The following is a 26,841-nucleotide window of genomic DNA, read 5'->3' as shown; positions in this document are numbered from 1 at the left end:
GGGGTCCCAGCCAGTGTTCCCTCTAAGCTGAGTTAGTGTGAGCTAGTTCACAGTTTTTTAGCCTCCAGCTCACATTTTTGTCATAGCTCAGGAAGGAGGGCTCCAGAGCAAACTAATTTATGCAGTAGCCAAATCGCTCGCTCACAACTTTAATGCCAGTAGCTCACAAGGTAGAATTTTTGCTCACAAGATTCCACAGCTTAGAGGAAACATTGGTCCCAGCTAATATATCTATTATATTCGTATCCACCCGTTTTCCAAGAAGTTGCTTTCCCCACCTCCATTTTATTTTCAAACAACCCTGTGAGTTAGATTGAACACATGAAGCTGCCTTTTATTGAGACAGACCACTGGTTTATCAAAGTCAGCATTATCCACACTGACTGGCGGTGGCTCTCCCAGGTTTCAGGTAGAGGTCTTTCCTGTGGAGATGCCAAGGATTGAACCTAAGACTTTCTGCATGTAAGGTAGATTGTCTATCACTGATACATGGCCCCTGAGAAAGAGAGCTTGAACCAGGGACACCAAGTGCATTTCATGCTTCAAGAGGGAACTGGATAAAGATATGGAGCGGAGGTCCATCAGTGGCTATTAGCTACAAGGTATAGATAGGAACTCTCAGTCTGGGGCAAATGATGATCTGTATTCTTGGTTCTTGGGGGGGGGCAACAGTGGGAGGGCTTCTAGTGTCCTGGCCCCACTGGTGGACCTCCTGACGGCACCTAGTATTTTTGGCCACTGTGTGACAGAGTGTTGGACTGGATGGGTCATTGGCCTGATCCAACATTGGCTTATGTTCTTATCTACTCTTTTTACACATGTTCTAAGCTGAAAGAGATCACTTCTGTTCAGTAAGCAAAATGAAGTTAACGTCATCTTCAGTATCCTGACATAATATATAGTTAGAGAATGGGAAATAATTGTGTACAAGTGAGTGGCGCACGAGACTTGCAAGGGGATTCCGTATCTCTCCCCCCCCCCCCCCCCCACACACACCAACTGCTGAGTCCGGTGAGGCTCCAAGCCCCACCACCTACCCTGGAGCTCAGCTGCCAGCATTTGCCACTGCTGTGCCTGGGCCCATAGGGGCTGCTGGTGTCTGCTCCTGGCCTGAAGTGGCCGCTGGCATCTACCACCACTGAGCTAGAGTGGCTCCCTAAGTGTGTTCTCTGTACATGCGCAGAGAATGAAATTGTATTGTTTTGGGGAGGGACTTTAAACTTCCCCTATATATTTTATCTCTGATTTAAGATTTTTCTGCAGATTTTTTTGGGGAAATCTGTTTAGTGTCCATGTGGCCCTGATCTGTGGATTTAGGTATCCGCAGATGGAGACCACACGTTGCTGTTAGTATAGATGAGAAAAACGACATAGTGGTGATAGAACTCTATAAAGTTCCAACCTCAATTATTTAGTCTACTTTCCATACTTCAGTGTTTTTCTCTTGTACAGATGGACTCCCATAAAAACAAAGATGGCATAGATGTATGTGAAGGCACTTCTGAAGGTAAAAACTCCACCTTGCACCTCTTCTGTTAAATCTTTATCAGTCTGTTTTTGCTTAAATAATTATAGCTTCTGCACAGAGGTTAAATTGGGGTTTCTACAATAACCAAAGATTGGGGAATGGGAGAAGAATGGCACTGTAGAAAGTTTTTTTTCTTTTCAGAACACAAATCAGAATAAACTTAGTACAGTCTCTGCAGTTAAAACCTCCTCATTCCCTAAGCTGAAGAACAGAGGCTGACTGGGTCAGGGAGAGGCAACATTTTTTAACCTGAGAGCTGAAAGCAAATGCAACATCTTTAATGTGTATGCCAACAGACAAAAAGCCGGATAGAGAAGAAAAGAAGGCTGTATTTGGCAAGATATGCTGGGATCATGCCGAGCCCCAGCGATGATGTCTGTGGGTTGCCTTCAACCTGACTGGCAGTTATGTGTATCTAGGAGGGTGATAATGGGTATGAGAGCCAGTTTGGTATAGTGGTTAAGTGTGCGGACTCTAATCTGGGAGAACCAGGTTTGATTCCCCACTCCTCCACTTGCACCTGGCTGGATGACCTTGGGCAAGCCGTAGTACTGATAACAGCTGTTCTTGAAAAAGAGCAGTTTCTGTGAAGAGCTCTCTCAGCCCCACCTACTTCACAAGGGTGTCTGTTGTGGGGAGGAGAAGGGAAAGGAGTTTGTAAGCCGCTCTGAGACACCTTTGGGTAGTGAAGGGTGGGGTATAAATCCAATCTCTTCTTCTACAAGTCATACCTGTTGCCTTCTGTATGACGCTGCCAGTTCCCCAAGTGCTTGCCTTGGTTGCTTGGGCAGACAATAGCCCCTGCATGCCAAGCAAAATGGTCTGGTGTCCCCGTTCAGCACATGTGCTGGGAATTGCATACCTAGATCTCAGTGATAGTTATTGTAGGTGTAGGCTTAAGGCTATGGCCAATAAAGCTGTACCATTGGAAGAGGAGGTTATCATACGTGAAACTCACACCCTACCAGTTACGTAGCTGTTCCTGGTGCATTGCTTTCAGAGAACATGGCAGCTTCAGAAATATAAAAAGTATTTTGAAGTGTATGTTGATATCACCAAAGAAGAAACCATGGTCTATGCCAAAATAGAACAAAATAGTGTGATTAAGAAGAGCTTGGGGAAAAAATGCTTTAAATACTTGGACATCAGCATCAACTTTTTAGGGCGATTATGTGCCTAGACATCCCACCCCCACCCCAGGTTCTCTGATTTATTTACTTGCATATAAAACATGCTGTGCTTCTTTCCACACTGCCTCTTAGAACTTAATGCTACACCACTTTCTGCTCGATCACGAAACAATAATCTGAAACGTCCGAAGTTGGGGAAAAGGATCCAAGAATTTGATGTTGCTGATGGTGAAGATGGAAACATTTCTGAAGCATCAGAAAACAGGTATGATGTAGGTGAATGTTTTAGTTATATCAGAGATGTCCCAGAATGAGTCTTATGCTGCTCAGTGATTTTAGGAATGGTTTATACAAAGAAGAATGTTGAGTTTGCATAATTGTGGATGACAGCCAGGAAATAAGCCTGCCACAATGTGGAAGTTGGCTTTAAATAGCAATATATTTCAATAAAACCAACGTATGTAATTTCTTTAGTCATTGGTGAAAAAGGTCAGATAACCAATTAATGGAGAAATGTACATACATTTGCACTCTGTCAAAATTAAGTATTTTTAATGTTATTTATAACTCGAATTTCTCACTGAGACTCAGGGCAGATTACATAACGTCAGTATAATGAATAGGATGAGACCTCTAATAAACAATGTAATAGGACTAGGATTGTAGAATTTTGAGGCAAAGCACAAGAATTCAGCATGAAATGTTAATAATGCAAGAAATGATATTACATAAATAAAACTAACTCAGTGAAAGCAGAATAAAAACATAATAGCAACAGAGAATGCATATTAGTCATGTTCCTGAATCATTCTGTTTTAACAAAGCCCAGATTCTTTATAAAAATACCCTTCTGAACAGTTTTTTTAAATAGTTTGAGGAAAGTCAAAAGTGTGGGAACCTTCCTGACCTCCCCTAGCTAGCCGTTCTGTGGGATGGTAGCCACTATAGAGAATGCAAGTACATGGGCAGTTGCTGATCTTGCCCATTTGGGGGGGGGGGGGCACATGGGCAAGGCCATGTTCAGATGAGCGAAGTTGTGTTGGGGCATGGGAGGCAAGGTGTTGGTTAAACACTAACAAAAATATTCAAAGCAGAAGACTTGTGTTCAATTTTGAATTCACAAAAAATGAGATGGAGCATGTCTGTATATTAGACTAGTTGATGATTTCTCTAGTTTTTGTTTTTATAGTACTCCAAGAGCATGCATTTCAGTATTACATCATTCTTGATAGATGCTTACTTTGTTACTTGTGCACAGACTGGAACCTGCTGCTCGTGTGTCTGAAAGCTCAGAAGAGTTGATAGAAGAGATAGCAGAAAATATAGCTGAACATGAACTGGAGGAGTTAACCGAAAATAGAAAGCAACCAGTACAAGAAGTGCAACAATTGTCTGAGAAACAGGATGATAAAGAGGTACATTTTGGTTAAAGATTCTACATTGGTTTCAGACTCCTGCAAATGGAAAGAGTAGATAGAAGCAGATTCTTCCCTGTCTTCCCCTTCCCATTGCCCCTCCCATTGCTTTCCCCAACAGCTCCTACTGAGGGTTGGGAGAACCTTCCTGAATAATGTGCCATGAGTTACTGAGGACTGCAGGAGGGGGTGGGGGAAATAGACTGAGCAAAATTGCTTAATCTGGAGAGTTTCATCTGAACCCACCCCCCTAATGCTACATGGTATATTTTGGCATCTCCCTCAACCCTTAGCAGTTGTTTTGGGGGATGTACAAAGGGCTGGTTGGAGAGTTTGCAAGAGCTTGGACCTAATCCTCTGTCAAGATGAAACTGGTGAAGTCTCTAATTGTTCTGCTCTGTATGAGGGAGTGTAATCCTTGGGTTTGGAAAAGATTAGTCCAGTACTGTGATAATACTGTTTTCCACACAGGGCCAAGGGTATACACAAACCTGAGGCTTACTGATGTCTGGTATTAAGTAGAAAAATGTTTGTCTGAACTAGATTTGTATCCATTGTCACTGCTGAATAAAATGTTGTTAGCAAATTAAGAAGTAGCAGTGGCTATGATGGATGAGTAACTCTTTGATGAATGAATGTCCTTGCAGGAATCTGATGAAGAGCCGCTGAATGGGGAGCTGACGGAACATGCTATCAAGGTTTCATTAGTGACCGAAGGGGAAACAGTAAGTGAAGCTATGGATGGAGAAGCAAAGCTGCAATCGGATAGTTCAGAAGAAGCAACTTTAACTTTATTAGTCCCATTAATTCTTGACTCTTCAGAGAAATCTCCTGAAGGCAGTGATGACAATATGTCAGATAAGGTGAGCAAAATTTAGAAAAAAGTGTCTTTTCTGTTCTGTTGGCTCATTTTCTTATGAATAGCCCTGGAAAGAGGGTGGAAAGCACTGTCCCCTATTACTGTGCAAGAAAAGAGCCTTATGTGTCCATTAAATGAAAATTCGTAGTAGCATTTCAGTTTCCACAATATAATGTTATATAGGTGGACAAATGTTCCTGCCACTGATTCTCCTCCTCCTCCCTCTCAATATTTGGAGGATTCCAGGGAGCAAAATGACAGATATTTATTTCAGTGATACTTGTGCACGCCTAATGTAGTGGCCACTATTCAGATGGTTATAAATGGGGATTAAACAAATTAATGGAGGATCAGTTTAGCAACAGCTAATAACCTTGTTAGCGAGACGGAATTGCCATATTTAGAGACAGTATGTCCCTACTTGGGGTGGGGGGGGGCGGTGCTACTGGAGGAGAGGGCTGTTGTGTGCTTGGTCTGTGGACCAGGGATAGATGTTTCTGCATCTCTGTGTTTTGAATGGCTTTTTTACAGCATGTTTGTTTACTCAGAAATAATCCACATTGACTTCAGTGGGATTGATTCATCAACCTATACATCAAGATTATTGTCCTAGTTTAGAGAACATAGTGTAGATAAACTTGGATCTTGGAAAAATGTGCCCTACGTTGCTATACAGCCCTAAGAGAGATTCCCTGTGAAGTCCCTTTCTATATCAACAAGCTTGAAATTATGTGTGTGCACGCATCAGTTTGGATCCTAAATTACACAGAATTCCAGTCTTCCCCTTTTCCTTCCTACTGCAGACTGCCCTGCCTCCTAAAATTCTGCTCCTGGGGGGTCAGTGAACCTCTGGGGATAGTGTGAGACACGAAGTAGGAATCTGCCCTCCCAGTTGTGGGGTGGGGTGGGGGTCATCCAGCTCTTCTACGGGATAAACCATGGTTCAACAGTAGAGAATCTGCTTTGCGTGCAAAAGGACCCAAGTTCAATTCTCAACATCTCCGCTTTTTAAAAAAAATCAGTTAATGTGTAGCCTCTACCCGAGACCCTGGGGTGTTGCTGCCAGTCACAACCGACAGTGGTCTGACTTAGTTGTAGGGCAGATTCATCCATACTTTCCACAAGTAGAAAAGGAGGTCGGGATGTAAGCCATTATCTCTGCCTCATTATTTCTTTAGTCTGCTTTCTGTAAGACGAGATGATTCTGAGAGCACTGGTTGTGGGGCCTTCGCATTGGCTGATGGCCTTGGGAGCCTTTGGTCAAGTTGTTACCTTTGAGTCTTGTGTAAAACTAATAATATTGGCCTGTGGCAGTAATTGTGAAGAGAACCAGCCTGGGTGCAGTGGTTAGAGTATTTGACTAGTACGTGGGAAACCAGGTGAGAATCGCAACTCTGCCAGGAAACTCATGGGGCCATTTGGGCTAGCCACACACTCTCAGCCTAAATTACCTCTCAGGTTTGTTACAAGGACAAAGTGGAGGAAGAGGAGAATGATGTATGCTGTCCTGAGCTCCTTGGAGAAGATGTGTGAGATGCAAACTTACTAAATAAAGGTGAACAATATATTTTGCAGATTAAGAGTGCCACCTAAAACACTATGAAGAGTTTTTTTTCTTCCCTCAGATTGAGAGCATGGCGGATTCAGAAGTACCACTGGAAGAGGAACAAACAGTAGCCCATAGGAAAAAGGCGGTTGTTAATAACGCAGATCTTGTTGCATCATCACAAAAGGAAGAGCCCTCCAATAATGGCCTTTCGAACTCTGTAGCAACCGAAGCTCCAGAAGATGCCGTTTCTGAGAACGTGTCTCCCAATACAACCTCTTCCCTGGAGGAGCAAAGTGAAGGAGGGTCTGACTCGCCAGAGGCCCCTGTTGCTCTGGGTCAGGGTTCCTTAGTGATGGTTGAACTGGAGGATATTGCATACCAGCAACACACAGAGGGGCAAAAGAATCAGATGGATGAACAGTCTGAGGAGTCAGCAGAGCCAGCATCCGAGAGAGCTGCAGACAGCAGTTCTGAGGAAGTGGAAGTGGAAGTTCCCATAATAGACAGGCGGACCTTGCGAAGAAAGGCCAAAGGGTACAAAGGGCCACCCAAGAAAAAAGGAAAGCTAATTTAGATTGTGAGCTGTTGCCACAGCTGGAACAATTACTGTGTGTGTATTTTTTAAATTGGTTATTTAAAACTGTATTGAACTGTAGAACACATATATCTTCAAACACTGGCATTCACCCTCCCCCTTTAAGAACCACTACAGACACCAATTAAATATGGAAGTAAATGGCCAGTCTTCATAAATAATAAAGTATAAGAACTTGCTTAGCATAGTAGTTTGGTAGACATGATACTTTTGCATCATTCTTGTTAGATAAATTAGAGAGACCCCAATACATTTCATCTGGCATCTTAGTCACTCAGTTACCAGATGCAGCTCTGAATTGTGGACTGTTTTTTACAATAGCTGTTCCCCCAGAAGGCTGAATGGTATCCATGGTTTAATATTGAGCTATGTGCCACGCACTTCAGTGGTTCCCATAACTCTAGAACTTTTTCAGTTAATGCCCCATTAGACTGATCTACATTCCATGGAACGATTAATCAAACATCTTGATGTGTAATAATAATTTACGAGGGATAGATTCTAATTACACTCTTTTCAGAAATAATGTAATTATTTCACAATAAATTAAAATCTTTTTTGTGACCAGATAATTCAAAATATCTGACAGTATTTATATTTAGGTGTTGGCATTTTTTCTCATATGCTCTTCAGGATGGTTGCATCCAACTTTTGTCAGTTAAACCAGCAGGATATGGACCCAGTTATGGAATAGTTAAACTGAAAACTTGGCCAGTAAAGTAGATATTTATTTCCACAAATGACGCTCTAGCATAATTTAGAATGGTAGTAAATGTACAGATAACTTCAGATTTGTACTGTTACCCCTTTTATAAATAATAGGAAGGCTCATAAAGAATGTCTTAAACTGAGGTAATTTTTTTTAGTGTATATTAATAAAGGTTCACTTGCATAGCTTTCAGTGATTTATTTTAATCTGCTAAGAGTGGGCTTTCTTTCTGGGTATTTTCTAATAGCATATGTTAATGAGACACGGCTTTTTTAACTCTTCTTGAATACAAAGTGCTGTTTATCATTTTTTAAAAGTGTGTTGTTAGAAGCTTTGGTTTTGAAGTGTACGGAATTGCCAATCTGGATTTCTAGGGTGTTACACTTTCCTCCTCAGTGTACATTTGTATGGTGTGGATCAAAAGTGTGGATGCAGAATGGAGAGTTGTTTATAACAAAATATATTCAAATGAACCTTCAGCATTTCTAACACCAATTACATACTTTCTATGAAGCACATGAAATCTAATTATAAATACCTATGGCTTGTCTTTCTTGTAGTACTAAGATTTTTTTCTGAAAATAAATGCCTTGATAATTTAAGAACTGTCTAGTTTTTGCTATATCACTAGGAGGGGAATTTTTTAGGATGATGGGGGTTAGATTTAAAATACCCTTCATACTGTGTTTTAACAAATATAGGACATGAATGTTAGGTGTATGGGTTAAGGTTTAAAAAAGAGTAAATGTTTCATAGGACTTAAAGGATTCTTGATCTGTAAATCTAGCTACATTTTGTGAGGTGACTCAAATCTGTATTCCTATGACAACTTCTGGACTGGTCGCTAATTACATGGTTTAGTGTGCTTAAATCTGTCTTTTTCTCTACTGTCTTACTGCATTGAAGGCTATAGAACTTTGTTAGTGAAGTCAATTCACTTTTGTTTCTTGTTCTGAAATTCAAAATAGTATACCAGCACCTGATTTCAAAAATTTGTTTCATCTGTGAGAGCTGAACTTCACTGTAAGTACAAGAGTGTTCATGTCTTAGGGAGGTCTACTGTTAATGTTAAGCGGCTTCAGGAGTGCAGCCTATTTGTGTGAACTGGATTCATTAATGTGGATATGTACTGCCAATCCTTACAAGGTTTTTGCATGTAAGCAAACCTGGAAAATGTTCCCTTGTCATAAAGTCCAGTATGTGACATTCTGAATCATTAAAATGTACCTGAAATTGTGCTGTATATAAAAATTATGACTGATCTAAATTAATTCTCTGTGAAGCCCATGAGTTAAAAATCAACACTGAACATCATTAAGGGCTGCACAGTTTCCTGAATAATTGTTCCAGAAATACTCTATTGAAGTACAGTTGTTTCTACCTACTAGCATCTTGTGTTAAGTTACTTGGACTTAAGCAAGAAATGGCAATACTGTGCTTGAAAGACTTCCAAATAGTCATTTTGTGAAAGAAATAGAAGAAAGCATCACTGCAGTGTGTTCCAGTTTCATAGAGGAAGGAATCTTTGAGGGTTAGATATCTTATTCTTCAGCACTTGACATGTTAATAGATGAAAGTTCTACTTGGCCATAAAATGTGATCAAATATGAAAAATACTACACTGTAGTATTACTTCTGCTATTTGATGGTACAAGATCTAAAGATTAATTTATGAACGGAGTTTTACTTCTAGCTGTGTTCTGTTAAATGTTATTGTTCAGATAGTACGGCTTTTGCTAATGATGTCAAAATGTATGTTACTTTTCCTTTTCCTCCAAGGTTTTATTTCATGCACAACTTGTTTCACTAAAGTTATAGCATGAAATAGGTCAGACCTAATCTTGACCCAGGAATAAAACGTTCTAGTTATTGCAGTCCTTTATATTACCACAGAAATCCTTGCAGGATCATAGGCACTAGTACTACCATTTGTTGCTGTACAGACATGAGCAATAAGTAGTTCAGATTTCAGCTCCACTTTCACTACTGGTTCAGTCTTCAGTTGAATTACTGTCACAACCCTGATATGTTTTATAGATTTGTGGTACTGTTTATGGATCTTACTGTGATGCTATCCTACAGTAGTGCTTTACTTGTGTGTTTTACAGTTTGTCCCTTTTTAGCGTATGTTTCAAAATAATCATTAAAGTTTTTTTGTAATTTTCATCTGGTTTTAGTCAAGTTTCAACCATCTTCACAAATATCAATATGGGCTATATAGGTTTCACAAACAACCCAGGGTAACTATTGAACTAATCTTACACTTGTCTGCCTAGGTTCTACAGTGCAGACAAGCCCTGACAGCTTTGTAAATACAGCTGGGCAGAGTAAGTAGAAATCATCTTCCTTTGACTGTTCTGTCAAGGCTAAGTGCATAAAAACAGATTTTGCTCCAGGTGCAATGAGACCCTTTTCAGTCATCTTGTTCTTAGTTCATTTTTTACTTTCAGTATGTAAGTGAGCTGCTCTCATAAACGTGTAAGTCACACTGAAAAGGCAGTCACTTCTACAGGACCTTGTCAGTGCTGCAGGTTCTAAAAGACTCTGTTTGGGGGTATTATAAAGTTACCTAGAAATAAGCAATATATTGAATCTAACAGGGCTAATGTAATAAGACAGTTCACAGCAGAAGGATGCAAGGTAAAGTGCTACACTTTATGACACTTCTTTGCTTTTAAATACTGTGTACACCAGTGCCATATTCACTTGCACAAGGTAAATTCATCTAAGCATGATGAAGTACAAAAATACTGATCTTAGCCATTTTGAGGCTAAGGCATGAAGAAAAGCTTTCAGGTTATTAAAATGTTTGATGCATAATTGTCTTTCACTTCCTCTGGGGCCAGTTCCTTTTTAAAAACTACATGGAAAGCTACACCAAGGCCAGGATATCCCTCCAGTCATAGTTCATTTTTTGGCTTCTAGACATATCAGATTTCATCAGTCCCTTCTAGTAAATTAATCTGGATAAAATAACCTTTGGTCAAAATTGGTTTCTTTTTATTACTAATGATGCACAATGAACAAAATAGTACACAAACTTTCAGTTCTTTCAGTGCTGATGTTGCAAAGCAAACTGTTATCTGTCCATATTTTGAGACACTCATCTGCTTGTGGGCCGTCTATACAAGTAGGAGTGCATTAATGCACCCATCATTTTCTGGATTGTTGGTTACTTGTGCATATTTTCCTGAAAAAGAAAATATATATTGAAAACCTTGAACCAAAATGGAACCACAAAGGTTACTGTAACTGGCAAAAACCAATGAACACACTGCCTTAGCCAGTGGCCAAAGAAGCGGTATTTGTAGAGTTCTCTTCCCTAAATATGGATGGTACCATTTAGAACAGTCATGATGAAAGGACTAAAAACCCTCCAGTGTTTCCACTGGGGAAGAAGGCCTTGACATGTTCCAGTCAACTGGTTTACATTGTAACAGTTTGAGACCAAGGGAATGCACAAAAAACAAACCAGTGCTGCTTCCAATAAACTGCTAACAAGATACAGGAATCATCTCTCATGCAAACTAGCCTTAGACTTAACAATCTTTAAATTTGTCAGTTCACACTAAGTCAAACTCATAATGCTTAAAAGTTAGCCCAAGAAAAAGGAGGGAGAAATTTCAAGGAAATTTGGGAGCAAAACTGCTGTTAGAGGTGGAAGGCACAAGGCAAAGTCCATTAACTCCAATAGAGTTCAAAGGGTGCAGCACTGTATCCTTAACCAGAACTAACCTACTTATGTTTAATAGCAGGGCCCTGATATGCTGTTTGGAATCACAACCTAGAGTGATTCTTTTATAGGAACAGATCTCTTATTAAGTTCACACAAAGTTAGTAGAGTGCATATCAAAGAGCCTGTTCACATACTGAATAAAAGTAGGGTCCAGTATTGCTTTCAAGCAGTATCAGTAGTTTACAAGTAAATCCATTGGTAGTTCACTTTAAAAAATCCAGTACAAACATTTCCCATTATTATCAGCTTGCACAAGGTAACCTTTTTGAGCCTGTGGGTGCAATGACAAACTGGCTGCTGGGGGAGATGGAACCCACCACAAAATGTCCGAAAGTGAGGTTATGCATAACTCTAATAGTAACTCTTCAACATTTCAGGCGAAAGCTCTGCTTAACAGGATGCATTTTGGAATAATTTTCTCAAATACAGTGAAGATACTTTTGCGGCACAAGCAGTGTTTTTAAATAAATCTGCACAGCCAATTATCTTGAATTCAAAAGCCCTGCAGGGCAAAAAAATAAATCTAAAAACACTTGGCAGGCACCAGGAAAGATGCCAGTGGGCACCATGTCAGGGACCCCGGATGTAGCTTGAAGAAAAACAAGGCTTTCCAAGAACAGCATAGATGATACTGAGCTATCTTTTGGGGAAAAAAAAATTTCTCTGTGACTGCCTGAAGGACTAAAAATGGTAAATATACTAAACTTAAGACCAGAGAGACTGTAATGGGAAAAGTTAAATATTTACTACTTTTGGCCATTTTCCAGAGAAGGGAGATCTGCATGTGCAAAACAAATAAACTCTGATCCCCTCGTACAAGGTACCCTGCAATCAATGGATTATTATCTTATATTCCAACAGTTAAATTGGCCAAATCTTTGAATATTTATATCTGGTGAGTGAAGCTGTGCCAGAACTATGGCTTGCCCAAGGTCATCCAGCAGCTGCAAGTGGAGGAGTGGGGAATCAAACCCGGTTCTCTCAGATTAGTCCGTGCACTTAACCACTACACCAAACTGGCTCTGTGTAAACATAAAGGACTGTGAAGGGCTAATTTTTCAGAGAGCCTTGAGAGACAGGGTGTTCCAAGAGATCTGATTGGTTAGCATCAGCTGAACAGAGAAAGAGTTCTAAACTGAATGCTGAGGAGAATTCAGTTTGCTTTCAGTCCTAGCTGAGAAGAGTCAAGTACTGACAGTTTTGGAATTCAGCCCTGACCGAGAGCAATTTAACTCAGACAGGACCAGTTGGGTAATTAGACGCCCATTTGGGCAAAGAAAAGGGGATAGGTCTTCTAGAAAGAGAAGAAAATTCCCTACCCAGTCAAACAGAGAGTTAGCTCTGAAGAGTGCAGAGATCCCTGGTCTGGTGTGGTTAAAAACTGCCTTTAGAGACCTTAAGAGTCAGTTAAAAACTCAAGACGAGAAGTGGAAGGGGTTTGGGTATTGAAAAGAGTGTACCAGCCTTCTGGAAACCAAGAGTCAGAGAATACTCAATGAAAGTGTACTGGAGTGTTTTGGAAAACACTGGAACAAAAGCCTCTCAACATAAAGATTTAAGTAACTGTGAATAAATTAATAAATTCTCATTAGCCTGAAACATAAGAACTAAAGTCTGCAGGTACTGGTTTTACCTCAGAGTTATCTATATTGATTTACCTCAGAAATTTCAACTCCTGATTTCACCTTACCTTTCCCCTCTATGTTGAATAAAATATTTTGTTAGATTTGAATGTCAAAATGTCTCAAGTGCCATTTTCAGTTGTCTAAGTTAAAGGGTGATCCTGGTCCTTCCCTCAGGTTTCTGGGCTTAGCCAGCAGTAAAATATCATAGTGACACAGGGTGGGACAGCCGAAGTTCTTCAGGAAAGAAAACAGGCCACTAGGGCTGCTCAGTCAGACAGGGAACAAAAAAACAGAGGGAAAATCTTGCCTCGGAAGGAGGGAAGGGTTGTCATCTCTAGGTTGGGAAGTTCCTAGAGATTTTGTGGTAGAGTCTGAGGAGGGCAGGGTTTGGGGAGAAGGGAGGGCTCAGCTGGATATTATGCCATAGAATCCATCTTCCAAACCAACCATTTTCTCCAGGGAGACAGATCTCTGTTGTCTGGAGTTCAGCTGTAATTCTGAGATCTCTCTAGGTCCCACTTGGAGGCTGGCAATCCTAGGCCTAACCACCACCTCTGGGTGACTTGATACCACCCAACTTCCATGACTCAACTAGGCCTGGCTTCTTACTAGTTCAACCGCAGCCATGCTATAAAAACCAATGCAGTGTAGCAGTTAGAGCTTCAGCGTATGGGCTCAGAGACCCAGGTTTGAATCTCCATCTTTCTGTGGAAGCTCATTTTGTGATTTTGGACCAGTCATATACTTTCAGACTAACCTACTCCACTGGGCTGTTTGTTGGGCAGACAAAAAGGAGACGAGAATAACGTAAGCTGCTTTGGTCCCCACTGTGGGTAAAGGTGGGGTATAAATAAAGTAAATAAATAATAAATATCACTGAGGATGGAAGGCAAATGAAAGGAAGATTGGTGAATGGCTGAAAAGGAAAGAATGAGGCAGGGAAAGGTGAGAGGATATGGAGGTTGCCAGGTGAGGGAAAAGGGAAATAGTGTTGGGGAGGTACAGGGGAAAATGAGGCACCCCCCACAAGTCCTTGAGGGTTCTCTACTATGCATGTGGGCCTGGCCCAGTGGCTGGCATCACACAACTGGGCCATAATTTTTCTAGGCAGAGACTGCTGGGGTGGGGTGAAGGAAAGCTTAAGAAAGTGGAGCAGATAAAGGTAGGTTGGCTGTTGGGTGGGAAGGAGATCGAGTTGACAACTCCAGATTATGAAATTCCTAGAGATTAGGTGGGTGGAACCCGGGGATGGTGGGGTTTGGGGAAGGGAAGGACCTCAAAGGAGTATAATGCCATAGACTCCATCTTCTGAAGCAGCCACTTCCTCCAGGGGAACTCAGGTTACCAACCTCCAGGTAAGGGCAGGAGATCATCCAGAATTACAGCTGCTCTCTAGATGACAGATCAGTTCCCCTGGATAGAATGGCTGCTTTGGAGGGTGGATTCTGTAGCATTATACCCCACTGAAGTCACTTCCCTCCCCAAACCTTGCCTTTCCAAGGCTCCACCCCCAAATCTCCAGGTATTTCCCAATTTGGAGCTGGCAACATGAAGAGGAACTGATTTATGTAGCTGGGAGATCCATTGTGATTCCAAGAGATCTCCATGTTGGCAGCCCTAGAAAGAAAGAGGGAAGCAGGAAAAGGAGAGAGGCTATGGGGGCTTTCAGCAAAGGAAATGAGGAAATAGTGGGGGAGGGGGAAATGAGATGCTTCCCACAAGTCCTTGTGGGTTACCCAATGTTCCCTCTAAGCTGTGGAGTCTTGTGAGCAAAAATTCTTTGTGAGCTACTGGCATTAAAGTTGTGAGCGAGTGATTTGGATACTGCATAAATTAGCTTGCTCTGGAGCCATCCTCCCTGAGCTAAAACAATAATCTGTGAGCTGGAGTCTAAAAATCTGTGAGCTAGCTCACACTAACTCAGCTTAGAGGGAACACTGGTTACCACTGATGATCATCTAAAACCAGGTAAAGGATTGTGCTGTTATCTTTTCCAAGAAAGAAGGTGGTAGAGTATTGCCTGGAACAAAAGAGAAACTCTGTAAATTGTGGTCATTTTTGCAAATACACTGTCTACAAGTGTCAGAATGGTAATAAATCCTAAAAACAGCATTTCCAGGTACATACTTAGTATCCAGTAAGTTGTCCCAATGACCAGACACCTGTTTTTCTGCCTACCATTCAGCTCTACTCATACTTCTTAATTGGTATTTGGTTACTCACCCCAAACTACTTTGCCTCCTTGTGTCACAAGACCGAGTTCACTAACGTTCACCTCGATGACGGTACCTTTTGTAATTACTCCCAGAGATGTATACAGAGGAGAAGAAGGATTCTTTTTTACACCAAGTATAGGCAGACAAAAAGTCGCTTTGAGTTCAGGATGCGTCACATGGGCTTTCTTGAACCGCAAACCCTGTTATGTATTGAACAGACCAGTTACACTCTGATTCGTATGACTACTTCTACTGATTCACGTTTTTGGAGACAGCTTTGTTTATGAATTATAAATCACATGTAGTTAGTATAAAAAAAATATTTACTGAAAAGTGCTATCAATCAGAAAACAACATATTACCCACTGATTAACAAAACTATGAAAGCATTTACCATTGGCCGAATGAATCGTTCATATTTTGGAGGTTTTCGTGTGAAGCCATCCCCAACAAAACACACTTTTGTAACCATTCTTTTCCATGCCTTCTTCTTTCTCTTTCCTGTACGAATCACTCTAAGAACTTCAGTCTCTCCCTGGGCACGGACTTTTGGTACAGGAACCTCCCATTTCCCCTATAAAAAACCCCAGTAAGAGCAATATTAGTGGGGTGCCGGAAGATGAAAACATAATTACAATCAACAGGAACATAGTTTTAAAATGGCCTTAGAAAACCAGTTGGAAAAGGAAATAGCTTCATTAATGAAACAGTAGACTTAGTTTAGTTGTCCATAGGTCTACATATTTGGCCTTTTTCAGTAGGCAGTAATTTGTGCTTGCCACAGAACTTGTTGGATGGTTGGTTCATTTGTTTCATGCTCAGCTGCTTTTGGAGCAGACACAAATACAGTCTGTACTGCTTGCTCATTCAAAGTAGTCCTTGCCACACCGAGCCTTGGAGAAGAGAGAACTTTGAGTTCACTCAAAAACACAGCAGAACATAAGAGAATATACCATTCTTTCTTAGAGTTCTTTGCAATTCTCAGAGAACACAACATTTGTCAAGGCATTAAGCTGTCTTACCTGATACTTTTGGAGGATATTATATCAATGCAATACCTACACCAAGAGTCAAACCTTAAGAAAAGCTTTCATAAGACATTACTGTTTTAGGTAAGAGGCTATACAGAGTTCCTTTGACATATGTATACTGTACCAGCCATATCTTTGTCTACTCTTTCTAAGAAGCCACAACTCTCCACTTTCCCCCCTGTATGGGTTTCCCTTGCTCGAAAGCCAGTTGAATCCGATTCTAGGGGGCAGTGCTTATCTCCATTTCCAAGCCGAAGAGCCAGCGCTGTCAGAAGACATTTCCGTGGTCATGTGGCCGGCATGACTAAACGCCGAGGTGCATGGAATGCTGTTACCTTCCCACCAAAGTGGTACCTATTTATCTACTTGCAATTTCTTGCTTTCAAACTGCTAGGTTGGTAGGAGCTGGGGCCAGAGACGGGAGCTCACTCTGTCCCATGACACCAGGGTCTCGAACTGCTGAACTACAGACCTTCCAGTCTGCAGCTCAGCATCATAACCTCTGAGCCACCGTAGTCCCTTTCTGCAGTTACGAAGTCATTCCACCAGGCTTTTGATTAGGAGCCACCCCACTAATACCATCAACGAGCCCAGCCCTCAGTTTCAACATCTGGCTCATTACACCGAGTGACTCAGGACGACACTGAACTGAACTCAGCAGTTGGAGACATATCCAGTACGCCACCGCAAATAGGAATTCTATTACCAATAGCGCCTTATGTTTTATAATCCTATATCATAGTGTTTTATAATGTTATATGGTTTTATCGTCAATGTGCCAATGTTGTAAGCTGCTCTGAGCCCGCATGCGGGGAGGATGTGATATAAATCGAATAAATAAATAAATAAATAAAAGAGGTGAACAGCCCTACATTACTTAATGCTCTAACACCAGAGCCCATTCTGTAGTTCAGTATTTTAAAAGGGCATTTAAAAATGCAAAGTAGTCATAACGGGAACATTCCTAGTTTTACTTACTGCTTTCTCTTTTCGCTTCTGTTTAATCATGTTGGAAAGAACCTTTGCTCGGGACTGGCCTTCTCTGTCTAGCAGGTATGCTGGCACAGCTCCTTCTGGAGTTTTTTCATCATTCTTCTGCTTGGTATTTCTCTTTTCATGCATCTTAATGCTAGAAGCGAAAATAAATTAAACCAAAAATACATTACTGAAAAGAAATGGTAAGCCAAAAACCAAAACCATTGAGAATGGTTTCAGTAACAGTAAGTAAATCTTACATTAGTCATAGCCTCTACTAATACACAAACCAGAATTGGTGGCGGACTTCAATCTAGTTAATTATTTATTTATTTTTTAAAAAACTGTGCTGCCTCTCCAGAGACAGCTTACAAAATAAAAATAATAAAAACAAAACATTAAAAAAGTAATTAAAATCCAGCATGAAAAATCGAGCCTCGCATAAAGACTATAAGAACAGATCACTGATAGCTTAAAAATAACAGCTTCCAGACTAAAAAAACTGTTTTAAAAAATCAACCCTTTAATTAAAAATCTGGGTGAACAGAAATGTTTTGGCCTGGCACCTAAAACAAAGCAATACAAGTGCCATGTGAGCCTCAGGGGGAATTCCACAAGCAAGATATCACTACCGGAAGCCCTGTCTCTGGTTGCCACCCGCTCACTTCTGTGATCTGGATCGAGGCGGAGTGGCGGCACTGGTGTTGTTAGATCTGTCGTCCGCTTTTGATACGGTCGACCATCAGTTGCTGGCCCACCGCCTCGCCGACGTGGGGATTCAGGGGCTTGCCCTTCAATGGCTGGTCTCTTTTCTCCAAGGTCGGGGACAAAGGGTGGCGATAGGGGATCAGCGGTCCCAGAGGTGGGCCCTGGAATGTGGCGTTCCTCAGGAGGTAGTGCTGTCCCCGATGCTGTTTAACATCTATATGCGCCCCCTTGCCCAGATTGCCCGGAGTTGTGGGCTGGGTTGTCATCAATATGCTCCAGATGACTTGCACAGGGTGTTACAGGCTGTGGCTGGGTGGCTCAGGCTGAGCAGGCTGAAGTTAAACCCGGCAAAGACGGAGGTCCTGGGGCTGAGTCGGATCGGTTCGGGGTTGGGGCTCCCTCTCCCGGCCTTCGATGGGACGCCTTTGGTGCCAGCGTCGGAGGTTAGGAGTTTGGGGGTGCTCCTGGACTCCTCATTAACAATGGAGGCCCAGGTAGTAGCCACTGCCAAGTCGGCATTTTACCATCTTCGGTTGGCAAGGCAGTTGGTTCCCTTCCTCGACCGGAATGACTTGGCCACGGTGATCCATGCGACGGTTACCTCAAGGTTAGACTACTGTAACGCTCTCTACATGGGGCTGCCTTTGTCGCACATTCGGAAGCTGCAACTACTGCAGAATGCTGCAGCCAGGCTGCTGATGGCTCTTCCTAGACGAGATCACATCCGGCCTGCGCTGAAAGTGCTGCACTGGTTGCCAATAGCGTACCGGGTTCGCTTCAAAGTGCTGGTTATTACCTTTAAAGCCCTATATGGTCAGGGACCAGCCTACCTAAGGGACTGCCTTACCCCACACGTTCCCCCAAGGGCACTACGGTCGGGGAGCCGGAACCTATTGGAGGTACCGGGCCCCCGGTCCATCAAATTAACCATGACCAAGAACAGGGCGTTTTCGGTGGCGGCTCCTATCTGGTGGAATGAGCTCCCAGAGGAGATCAGGGCTCTGCGGGACCTAGTACAGTTCCGCAGAGCCTGCAAGATGGAGCTCTTCCGCCAGGCTTTCGAATAGGAGCCGCCACCACCACCAGTATACCACCAACGCATCAGTATACCATCGACGCCCTGGAGAACATCTGGATATGGGCATGGATTACCAAAGCCTGAAATACTCTTTTTTGCATCATGGGCGAGAATGGGACGTTTAGAGGACTGCCATCTTGTTTTTAGATAGCTTTTCTTCAGATAGGTTATAAATTATGTTGTAATTTTAATATTTTGTATTGTTTTTACTGTTTTATTAGCTACATGCTGTTAGCCGCCCTGAGCCTTCAGGGAGGGCGGGATATAAATGTAAATAATAAATAAATAAATAAATAAGGTGGGAGCATAGAAAGCAGGGCTTGTGAGGCAGATCTTAACTGGTGGGTTGGACAACATGGGAGGAGGCAGTCCTTCAAGTACCCTGACAGCAAGCCATTTAAGGCTTTAAAGTCAGAGCCAGTTCTCTGAATTGTGCCCAGAAACCAATGGGCAGCCAGTGCATATCATTCAGCACTGGCTGTAATCAGAGCATGGATGTGGCCAGATTCCTCTTTTTGAGAAATGGTCATAGCTGGCTTATTAGCGGAAGCTGCCGAAAGGCTCTACATGCTAAAGTGGAGATCCAAATGTAGGCCATGATCTAGAAGGATCTTGTGCTCCCCCCTCTTCCACCAGTTCATTTTATTTATTTTACTTTACTTCATTTGCATGCTACTTTTCTCCCCAACAGGAGCTCAAAGTGGCTCACAGTCTCCCCTTCTCCATTGTATTCTCACAACAGTGCTGTGAGATAGTTCAGGCTGAAGGTGTGTGAACGACTCAGGGTCACACGGAAAGCTTCCATGGGAGAGTGGGGATTCAAGCCTGGGTCTCCAACACCAGTCACAAATGCCAGGTTATTTAAAACATTTGAATGAAGCCACAATAGATAAGCAACCAAATCATAACACAAAAAACTATGCAAAATGAACATCAACTGGAGACAATTGCGTTGTATTTCCCCCACAATATGAGTACACTGAGCCAAAGGTATTAATTCGGGCCCAGCTTTATAAAGCTCCATTAAAGGACAAATAAATCAATATAATGACGCAATTAACAGTTTACACTCTAGTGGAGTCAAGTATGCTGCTGGAATATTCCAAGACAGAATCAACAGCTACTCACGTCTTTTTCATCTGTATCTTCTCTGCATGGCGCTGTTTATGGTAAAGCTTGGCCTTCAAACCAATCATTTTCTTGGCTTTCTTTGAACGCTCATGAGCCTCACGGCCCTCTTTCTTTCTTTTTTTCTCATGGTAATCCAAGCGATAACCATAGCGCTTACGATGTAATTCTATGTATTCGTTCTGCGGCTGTTATGTCAACAAAGATTAGAAATATGTAGTGAGTGATATGAAGATAAGTAGCAGAACATCATTTTGTCTAAGGGCTATTTTTTGAAAGTTGAAATAAATCACAGACAACTATGACCTTCATACTTTGATTAAAATACATTAGCAGGTTCATGTCCTCAGTTAAATCAGCACACTTTCAGTTCAGAAAATGTTCAGTAAAAACAAACCTACCTTATTAATCAAAATGTAAGGCTAAATAATTTCACTGTTCTGGATTTATCAAGATCTGAAGCTAGCTAATATCAGAGACTCTCAGCATCAAAGATAATCAGCCTAGTTGCTAGTAGGAATGTATACTCAAAAGTATGCCTTACTGAGTTCAATAGGTCTTACATAAGATTCTGCATTAGTAGGTAGCCTAACGTATGTCTATTTACAATGATTTGTATTGCCTTCAACAAAAAGTTCTCAAAGAAGTTTACATAGCAAAATTAGATAACAACTAAATCATCTCCGTCCAAAAGATTTCACTACAATTCTTCTGCTTTCTTGGTCATGATGGTATTTGAGCGCAGTTGTCAAAAGACCCTTTAATAGTGGATTAATTACCTTCATATTATTAAAAGCTTCAATTACTCATTTCAATACACTGAGCTTCTATTAAAGGGACAGAACATTTTTCTCCAGGTCCACTGAGGCCCATGGCCATCAGCAGCTGCTGGAGGCCTGGGGAAGTGCAGTCCTATCTCCAATGCATTTGTGTAACTGCCTCGGTGAGCCTGTAGTGACCACAGAGGAAACTACCCCTCTCTCCTGTGGCAAAACATAAAGTATCACTGGACTCTAAATTTGTTCTACTGCTTCAGACCAACACAACTGACTACCAGCAAGATTATTCTGAGGCTGCTACAGTGCAATCTAATGTACAGTTACTCTGACTAAGCCCATTGCAATCAACGTTATGACATAAGTGTAACTGTACATAGGACTGTACTGTTAAAGTAATTACTATAGTTTTAGTGTAAACCTTGCAGTGTAGTATTTACAGTATCAGACTAGGGAGAATTCAAACTCGGGCAAATGATGTTCAAATTGCCATTCAGGTCAGGACACTCACTTAGTCTGGTCAGTTATTCTTTATTAGCCATGACTGTTACAAGGACAAAACAGTGCCAGCACTAAGTACACTGCTTTGAGCTCCATGGACGTAAGGTAGAAATAAAAATGTGCTAGATACACAAAGAACCCCTTGAGTCACGAAAGAACAAACTTTAACGTCTGTAGTCACACAAGTTAATCATGTCAACACGCAGCTGGCCTCCCTCCCAGCCCAAGTAATGCTGGCCACTGGTTCCCATGCCGAGGAAGGGAGGCTTTTAACACCTATCCCTCCATAGCAGGACCTCGAAGTCCCTCGAGCAGCTGCTGAGCACGAGCGAACAATTCCAGTTACAGACCCGACATTGACATCGACATCATCACCACCACCCCGCTTGCCTCCGCACTCACCATGTCGGCTAAGCACGAGGGAACCAACTACGTCTCGCGCTCGAGGTTTAGAACCCCCTCCGTAAAGGCCGCCGGTCTAGCGAGAAAAGGAACGTACTACTGCAAAATGGGCCCGAGTAACAACTGCTTCCGTTATCTCTCGTTCCGACTTCCTACAGAGGGGGGGGCAAGTGCTTCGGCGCCTTCAGCCATGAAGTTCTCCCTTAGCTAGAGTCCAGAGAAAATGTTTAAACACTGGAACTGTAAAGTAACAGCAGAAGTCCTTGGTACAAATGTCAGTTGTCGTTCACCTGTCGCCTTCCAAAACAGAGAAGGAAGGAAGGCAATAAAGGTTACACCCCCGACGGAAGTAGCATGTTTCTCATGCTGAGACTGTAAAGATACCGGAACTTGCTTTAATAGAAACCAAGGCCGCTTTTGGGTCTTCTTTGTGGCTCCTCCCAACTTCTGAGAAGGAAGTACCGGAGTGGATGGCTGAGCGCTTTTCACAGCTTGAAGAAGTCGATGTTCTCGCTGTTGTATAGTAATTTTGGAACAAAATAGGATGCGTTTTTAAATAAAACTTTTGCGTCTGCTTAAGTCGGCGCCTGGATCAATGGATGTTGGTGGTTGGCTTTAATGGGAATTATTCAGGCTGTTAATTTAAGTGCAGGCATTCTTGTATGACATTTGGTTATGTAGGCAAGATATCAATATGCTGCGAAACAAGAGAAAACTGTTACTGAGTGCCCTAAAAAGGGTGTACTTACACAGTCAGGTAAGTCTGTTCAGGTGGTTATTTTAGAAAGAGCTTTAATAATTTATTTATTTTAATATTTATTTTATTGGGCTTGTATCCCACCCTCCCTGCAAGCAGGCTCAGGGTGCATTCTATCAATGTTCATACAGTATACCAATAACAATTAAACCCATTTTAAAGCAATAAAATTAAAACAATACAATACAATAATTATAAAATACCGTGCGGATCTAATGAATAACTCAGTAGCAAAGATGAAAACTATAGAGTAGACCCCAGTCGGCTGTTTGAAATCCAGGACACTGATGGGAGGCTAGTTAAAGGAGGGGATGCCTGCTGCCCCATTAAAAGCCAGGCAGAAGAGCTCTGTTTTATAGGTCCTGTGGAATTGTAATAAATCATGCAGAGCCCTGATCTCATATGGGAGCTTATTCCACCAAGCAGGGGCCGGACCAAAAAGGCCCTAGTCAAGGCAAGTCAGAGGTCCCTGACACCAGGGACTATCAAAAGGCATTGATTTGTAGATCACAATGCTGTACAGAGCTTGTATGGAAAGAGGCAGTCCCGAAAATCTGTTGGCCCCTGGCTGTATAGGGCTATATAGGTAAGCACCTTTAAAGCCCTGTATGGTCAGGATATGATAATTGCTTGGATAATTAATACCTCGCATGTGAAATCGGTATTTTAATATGATTTTGCTTTGTGGAGGTAAATAAAATATAATAAGTTTCATGGGTTAGGATGAATCTGTGGGTAGTGGTTAGGCTATCTAAAATTAGTTCCTGTATCAGTCTAGGAAAGTTTATTTTAACTTTGAAACTGAATTTGCTATTTAAATTTACAGAATTTATTATTACAGGATAATGAAAATGTTTTCTGATTCTGATTGTTCTCCTTTCCTTCAAAGTGCACATATTGTCAAAAAGCAAGAACTCATTGTGTAAAGAAATTCAGAAGTCACTTATATCTCCAGAGGAATTACATTTCCCCACCAGGTAATTGTTTTTTGATACTCTGCAGCTTGCATAAAGATTTGCTGTACTATTGTAGAGAAAGTAATGAAAGACACTCCTAATACATGCTTCTGTATATTCTTGTTTAAGGATGCACTTGAAAACAAAGCCCTAGATTATTTTATTTATTTAGGTTATTTCTGTGCAGCCTCTTCAGAATCATGCTTGAGACAGCTTACAGTTAATATTATCACAATATTAAAAGCAAGCTATTAGAAACAAAACAACTGGTTTTGCAACTGGTAGTCATGAACGTGGAGCAGAAAATAATTAAATTGGTAAATATGTTTGACAGGTTCTTCCAGTTGCTTGTTTTTGTTTTGGTGTGATACTATTTCTTGAATTGAATTGGTGTTAAAATTCTATAGAAGTTGATAGCATTTTAGGATTGTTTAGAATTAATAATCAAGTATATTATTGAATATTTAAGACACATTTGTTCAGTCTACTGAGTGTAGTTATTTGGAAACCCCCCCACCATTAATCGCTATTTCTGATCTATGTATACAAGGACTGGTAATATGGGAAATATCTTGCAGTACAGAAGAAATCATTTCTTTCAGTAGTGGGCAACTATGCAAGAGGATTTTTCCCTGGGACCTATATTACAGAAACTCATGTTTCATTCATTTGAATTATTAGAGTTGTAAATTCTGGCTTTCTGTTAAACAGGTGAGGTGAAATCTTTACGCTCTGTTATCACTCCACCTGTGTCTAAGTAAGTATCATTTGTTTTCTTTGTGTAGAGTGTACTGATAGTTCTTTGGTTGTAAGATTGATACTGTTTGTAGTATGTACACATGAAGGAACACTAAGCAATATTTACAATAGTTTCAGACAAGTGTGTCTTAGCCTAAAATATGGTACTTCACACAATTGTTATAAACAAGTAATTTAAGAAATACTGAGTACTTTATATCATCAGTAGTAGGAACAATTCAGTTTAAAATGTGTAAAATAGCTGAATAGTCTTTGCTTTTCTCTTACAGAATCCGTAATATTGGTATCATGGCTCACATAGATGCAGGAAAAACAACTACCACTGAAAGGATGCTATACTATTCAGGATACATAAGAAGCCTTGGAGGTTAGTCATGGAATATTTTATTTTGTCATGTTTTACTGAAATAATTACCAAAATGTGAGTAAAATTTTAAGCTTTTTAAGATCCTAAATATATATCCTAGCTAAGATAGTCACCTCTTCACTTTTGCATGCAAGACACCATCCTGTTATTCAACATGACCATTTCATATCACCTATTTTGCTGTGTGGGGGTCCTTTGCAGTGGCTCTTGACTAGGGGGTTGTTTACTGTGGCTTTCCCATTGAGGCCTTTTTGCATTCCCTGGTATCAGGAATGGATATGGAGTATGGGCTGAGGGAATGATGCCTGAAGGCTCTGTTCTGGAGAATGCTTTTGTGATGTTTGTATTTTTCCTGCCCATGTATGTGCAGGTGATTGTATGTGCAGTAGGCTGCATTGGGCTCTGCATCATTATTAGTGATTCTCCTTTGACTTATGTTTTTAAAGTGCAGTCTTACTAGTGTTGAGAATAAGATGCTGAGTAAACTTGCCCTTCCATTCCCATGTTGTGATGCTCCAGCCTCTGTCTGCTTGAGGGTTGTGCTGTGCCATGAACAGTTCAGTTATATGCATGTGACTGGATTTTCCACATTCCTCACATTATTGCAAGGGATGAGTCCTGTAGCTGTGTTGGATCCTAACACCAGTGTGAGACCGGTTTATTGGCATCGTGTCCAGTTCACCCCACATTTTTACCTTAGCTAGTATCAGGGTCTTAGGCACTTTGTTACAGTGCTTTGTATCATTATGTGTTTTATTCTGTATGATAGAATAAATATTAAAGTTTTCTAACTAAACTAAAATGGTTATGATCTTCCTATTGCAGATGTTGATGATGGAGACACCGTAACAGATTTCATGGCACAGGAACGAGAGCGTGGCATCACCATTCAGTCGGCTGCCGTGACTTTTGATTGGGCGGGCCATAGAATAAACCTAATAGATACACCAGGTACATTATTTTGATCTTATAATTCTTGACCTTTTAAAAAGAGTGCGGCAAGGTAAAGGAAATAGTGGTGTTGAAAAAGACATTGAAAAAACCCTGCCAGAGAAAAAAGATGAGAACTTACGAGAAATTATAAGCGAAGCAATGGCCCCCTTAATCACAAACCTGAATTAATACAAGCAGATATTGATATGATTTACAGAACTTATTCAGAGTTTGTGGGGGGGAAATAATCTCCCAGGGGAAATTTTTGTAAAATTTGCAAAAAGATCAATAAGAGACTCAATACTTAAAGCATCTACAGCAACAACAGTTAACATTCAAGAAGAGGAGATAAAAATATTGAAAGCTGTCCCATTTGAAATACACAAAAAAAGGAAGCAGTACAGAAATATTACAGCATTCCTCCAAAAGAACAATCTCCAATACAGATGGATTTTTCCAGAAGGATTTATATTCAACTTTAAGGAGAAGAAGGAAAAGATTGACTCTCTATTAAAAGCAGAACTCTTTCTTAAACAGCAACAATCTTCAACCAAACAAAGAAATGGAGCAGAGGAAGAAAAGGCAATGGAAAAAACAGCGAACAACAGAAATCCAATACAGATAGTTCATCTTGTACAGCGACTTCCGTGTCTTTGGGTGAAATCTTTGACTCGGATTCGGATTTAGGAGATGTGGCCCCTAAAACTTTTTTTAAAAAAACAATTTATTAGGATATATTTAGACATGTTAACATAAACTTATATTCACCGTTACAATCCTAACCTATATCCTACCCCCCACCCTTTCCCCCTCATCTAGCTTCCAGCAGTGGTCAGACCTCCAGCCCCATACTTCAGTGTTCTATTTTCCCAAATCTACTTTTTCCACAGGTAACAGTTACTTAAAATACAAGTACCTAAGATAAAATTACACCAATTTTCTTTTTTTTTTTATAAAGATTTTATTAACTCCCCTAAAAAGGGGAGGTATTTCGCTTAAAAGAAAAAATGGGAAGGGTAGACAGTGGGAGAAAGAGAAAGCTGAGTGATATATAAACTGGTAAATTAAACTGTTAGTAATGTCCAATTAAACTTCTTGAGCTTCTTCT

At 41.0% G+C, this 26,841-nt stretch overlaps 3 protein-coding genes across 3 annotated transcripts in view; 2 read left to right on the top strand and 1 right to left on the bottom strand.

Annotated features, from left to right (window-relative positions):
* Positions 1-7,595, top strand: part of FAM169A (family with sequence similarity 169 member A) — a 20,287-nt gene extending 12,692 nt beyond the window's left edge. The window contains exons 8-12 of the mRNA XM_015420419.1: positions 1,453-1,507; positions 2,791-2,923; positions 3,917-4,073; positions 4,721-4,936; positions 6,558-7,595. Of these exons, the coding sequence (XP_015275905.1) occupies positions 1,453-1,507; positions 2,791-2,923; positions 3,917-4,073; positions 4,721-4,936; positions 6,558-7,055 (1,059 nt within the window). The 3' untranslated portion in view covers positions 7,056-7,595. The remainder of the gene's footprint in view (positions 1-1,452; positions 1,508-2,790; positions 2,924-3,916; positions 4,074-4,720; positions 4,937-6,557) is intronic.
* Positions 7,596-10,763: 3,168 nt separating this feature from the next.
* NSA2 (NSA2, ribosome biogenesis homolog) lies at positions 10,764-22,058 on the bottom strand. Its single transcript, XM_015420344.1, has 6 exons — positions 21,962-22,058; positions 20,283-20,470; positions 17,372-17,522; positions 15,757-15,936; positions 15,370-15,562; positions 10,764-10,975 (listed from the first exon to the last, which is right to left on the bottom strand). Exons 1-6 carry the CDS (start codon positions 21,962-21,964, stop codon positions 10,908-10,910), a joined length of 783 nt encoding a protein of 260 aa, XP_015275830.1. The 5' UTR covers positions 21,965-22,058; the 3' UTR covers positions 10,764-10,907.
* A 405-nt stretch (positions 22,059-22,463) lies between these two features.
* Positions 22,464-26,841, top strand: part of GFM2 (G elongation factor, mitochondrial 2) — a 24,207-nt gene continuing 19,829 nt past the window's right edge. The window contains exons 1-5 of the mRNA XM_015420334.1: positions 22,464-22,718; positions 23,608-23,695; positions 24,386-24,431; positions 24,703-24,800; positions 25,626-25,751. Coding sequence (XP_015275820.1) covers positions 22,656-22,718; positions 23,608-23,695; positions 24,386-24,431; positions 24,703-24,800; positions 25,626-25,751 — 421 coding nt within the window. The 5' untranslated portion in view covers positions 22,464-22,655. The remainder of the gene's footprint in view (positions 22,719-23,607; positions 23,696-24,385; positions 24,432-24,702; positions 24,801-25,625; positions 25,752-26,841) is intronic.

The sequence above is a fragment of the Gekko japonicus genome, unplaced genomic scaffold (assembly GCF_001447785.1).
Source record: "Gekko japonicus isolate JY-2015 unplaced genomic scaffold, Gekko_japonicus_V1.1 scaffold412, whole genome shotgun sequence".
NCBI classification, from domain to species: domain Eukaryota; kingdom Metazoa; phylum Chordata; class Lepidosauria; order Squamata; family Gekkonidae; genus Gekko; species Gekko japonicus.
This window is presented reverse-complemented; position numbering and strand designations above follow the sequence as displayed.

Excerpts from the sequence above, each read along its gene's own strand:
- NSA2 (XM_015420344.1), bottom strand. Across the intron at positions 17,523-20,282 it reads AAGATACAGATGAAAAAGAC|CATTAAGATGCATGAAAAGA; the intron begins GTGAGTAGCTGT and ends TTTCGCTTCTAG. Across the intron at positions 10,976-15,369 it reads AGGAGGCAAAGTAGTTTGGG|GAAAATATGCACAAGTAACC; the intron begins GTGAGTAACCAA and ends TTTCTTTTTCAG.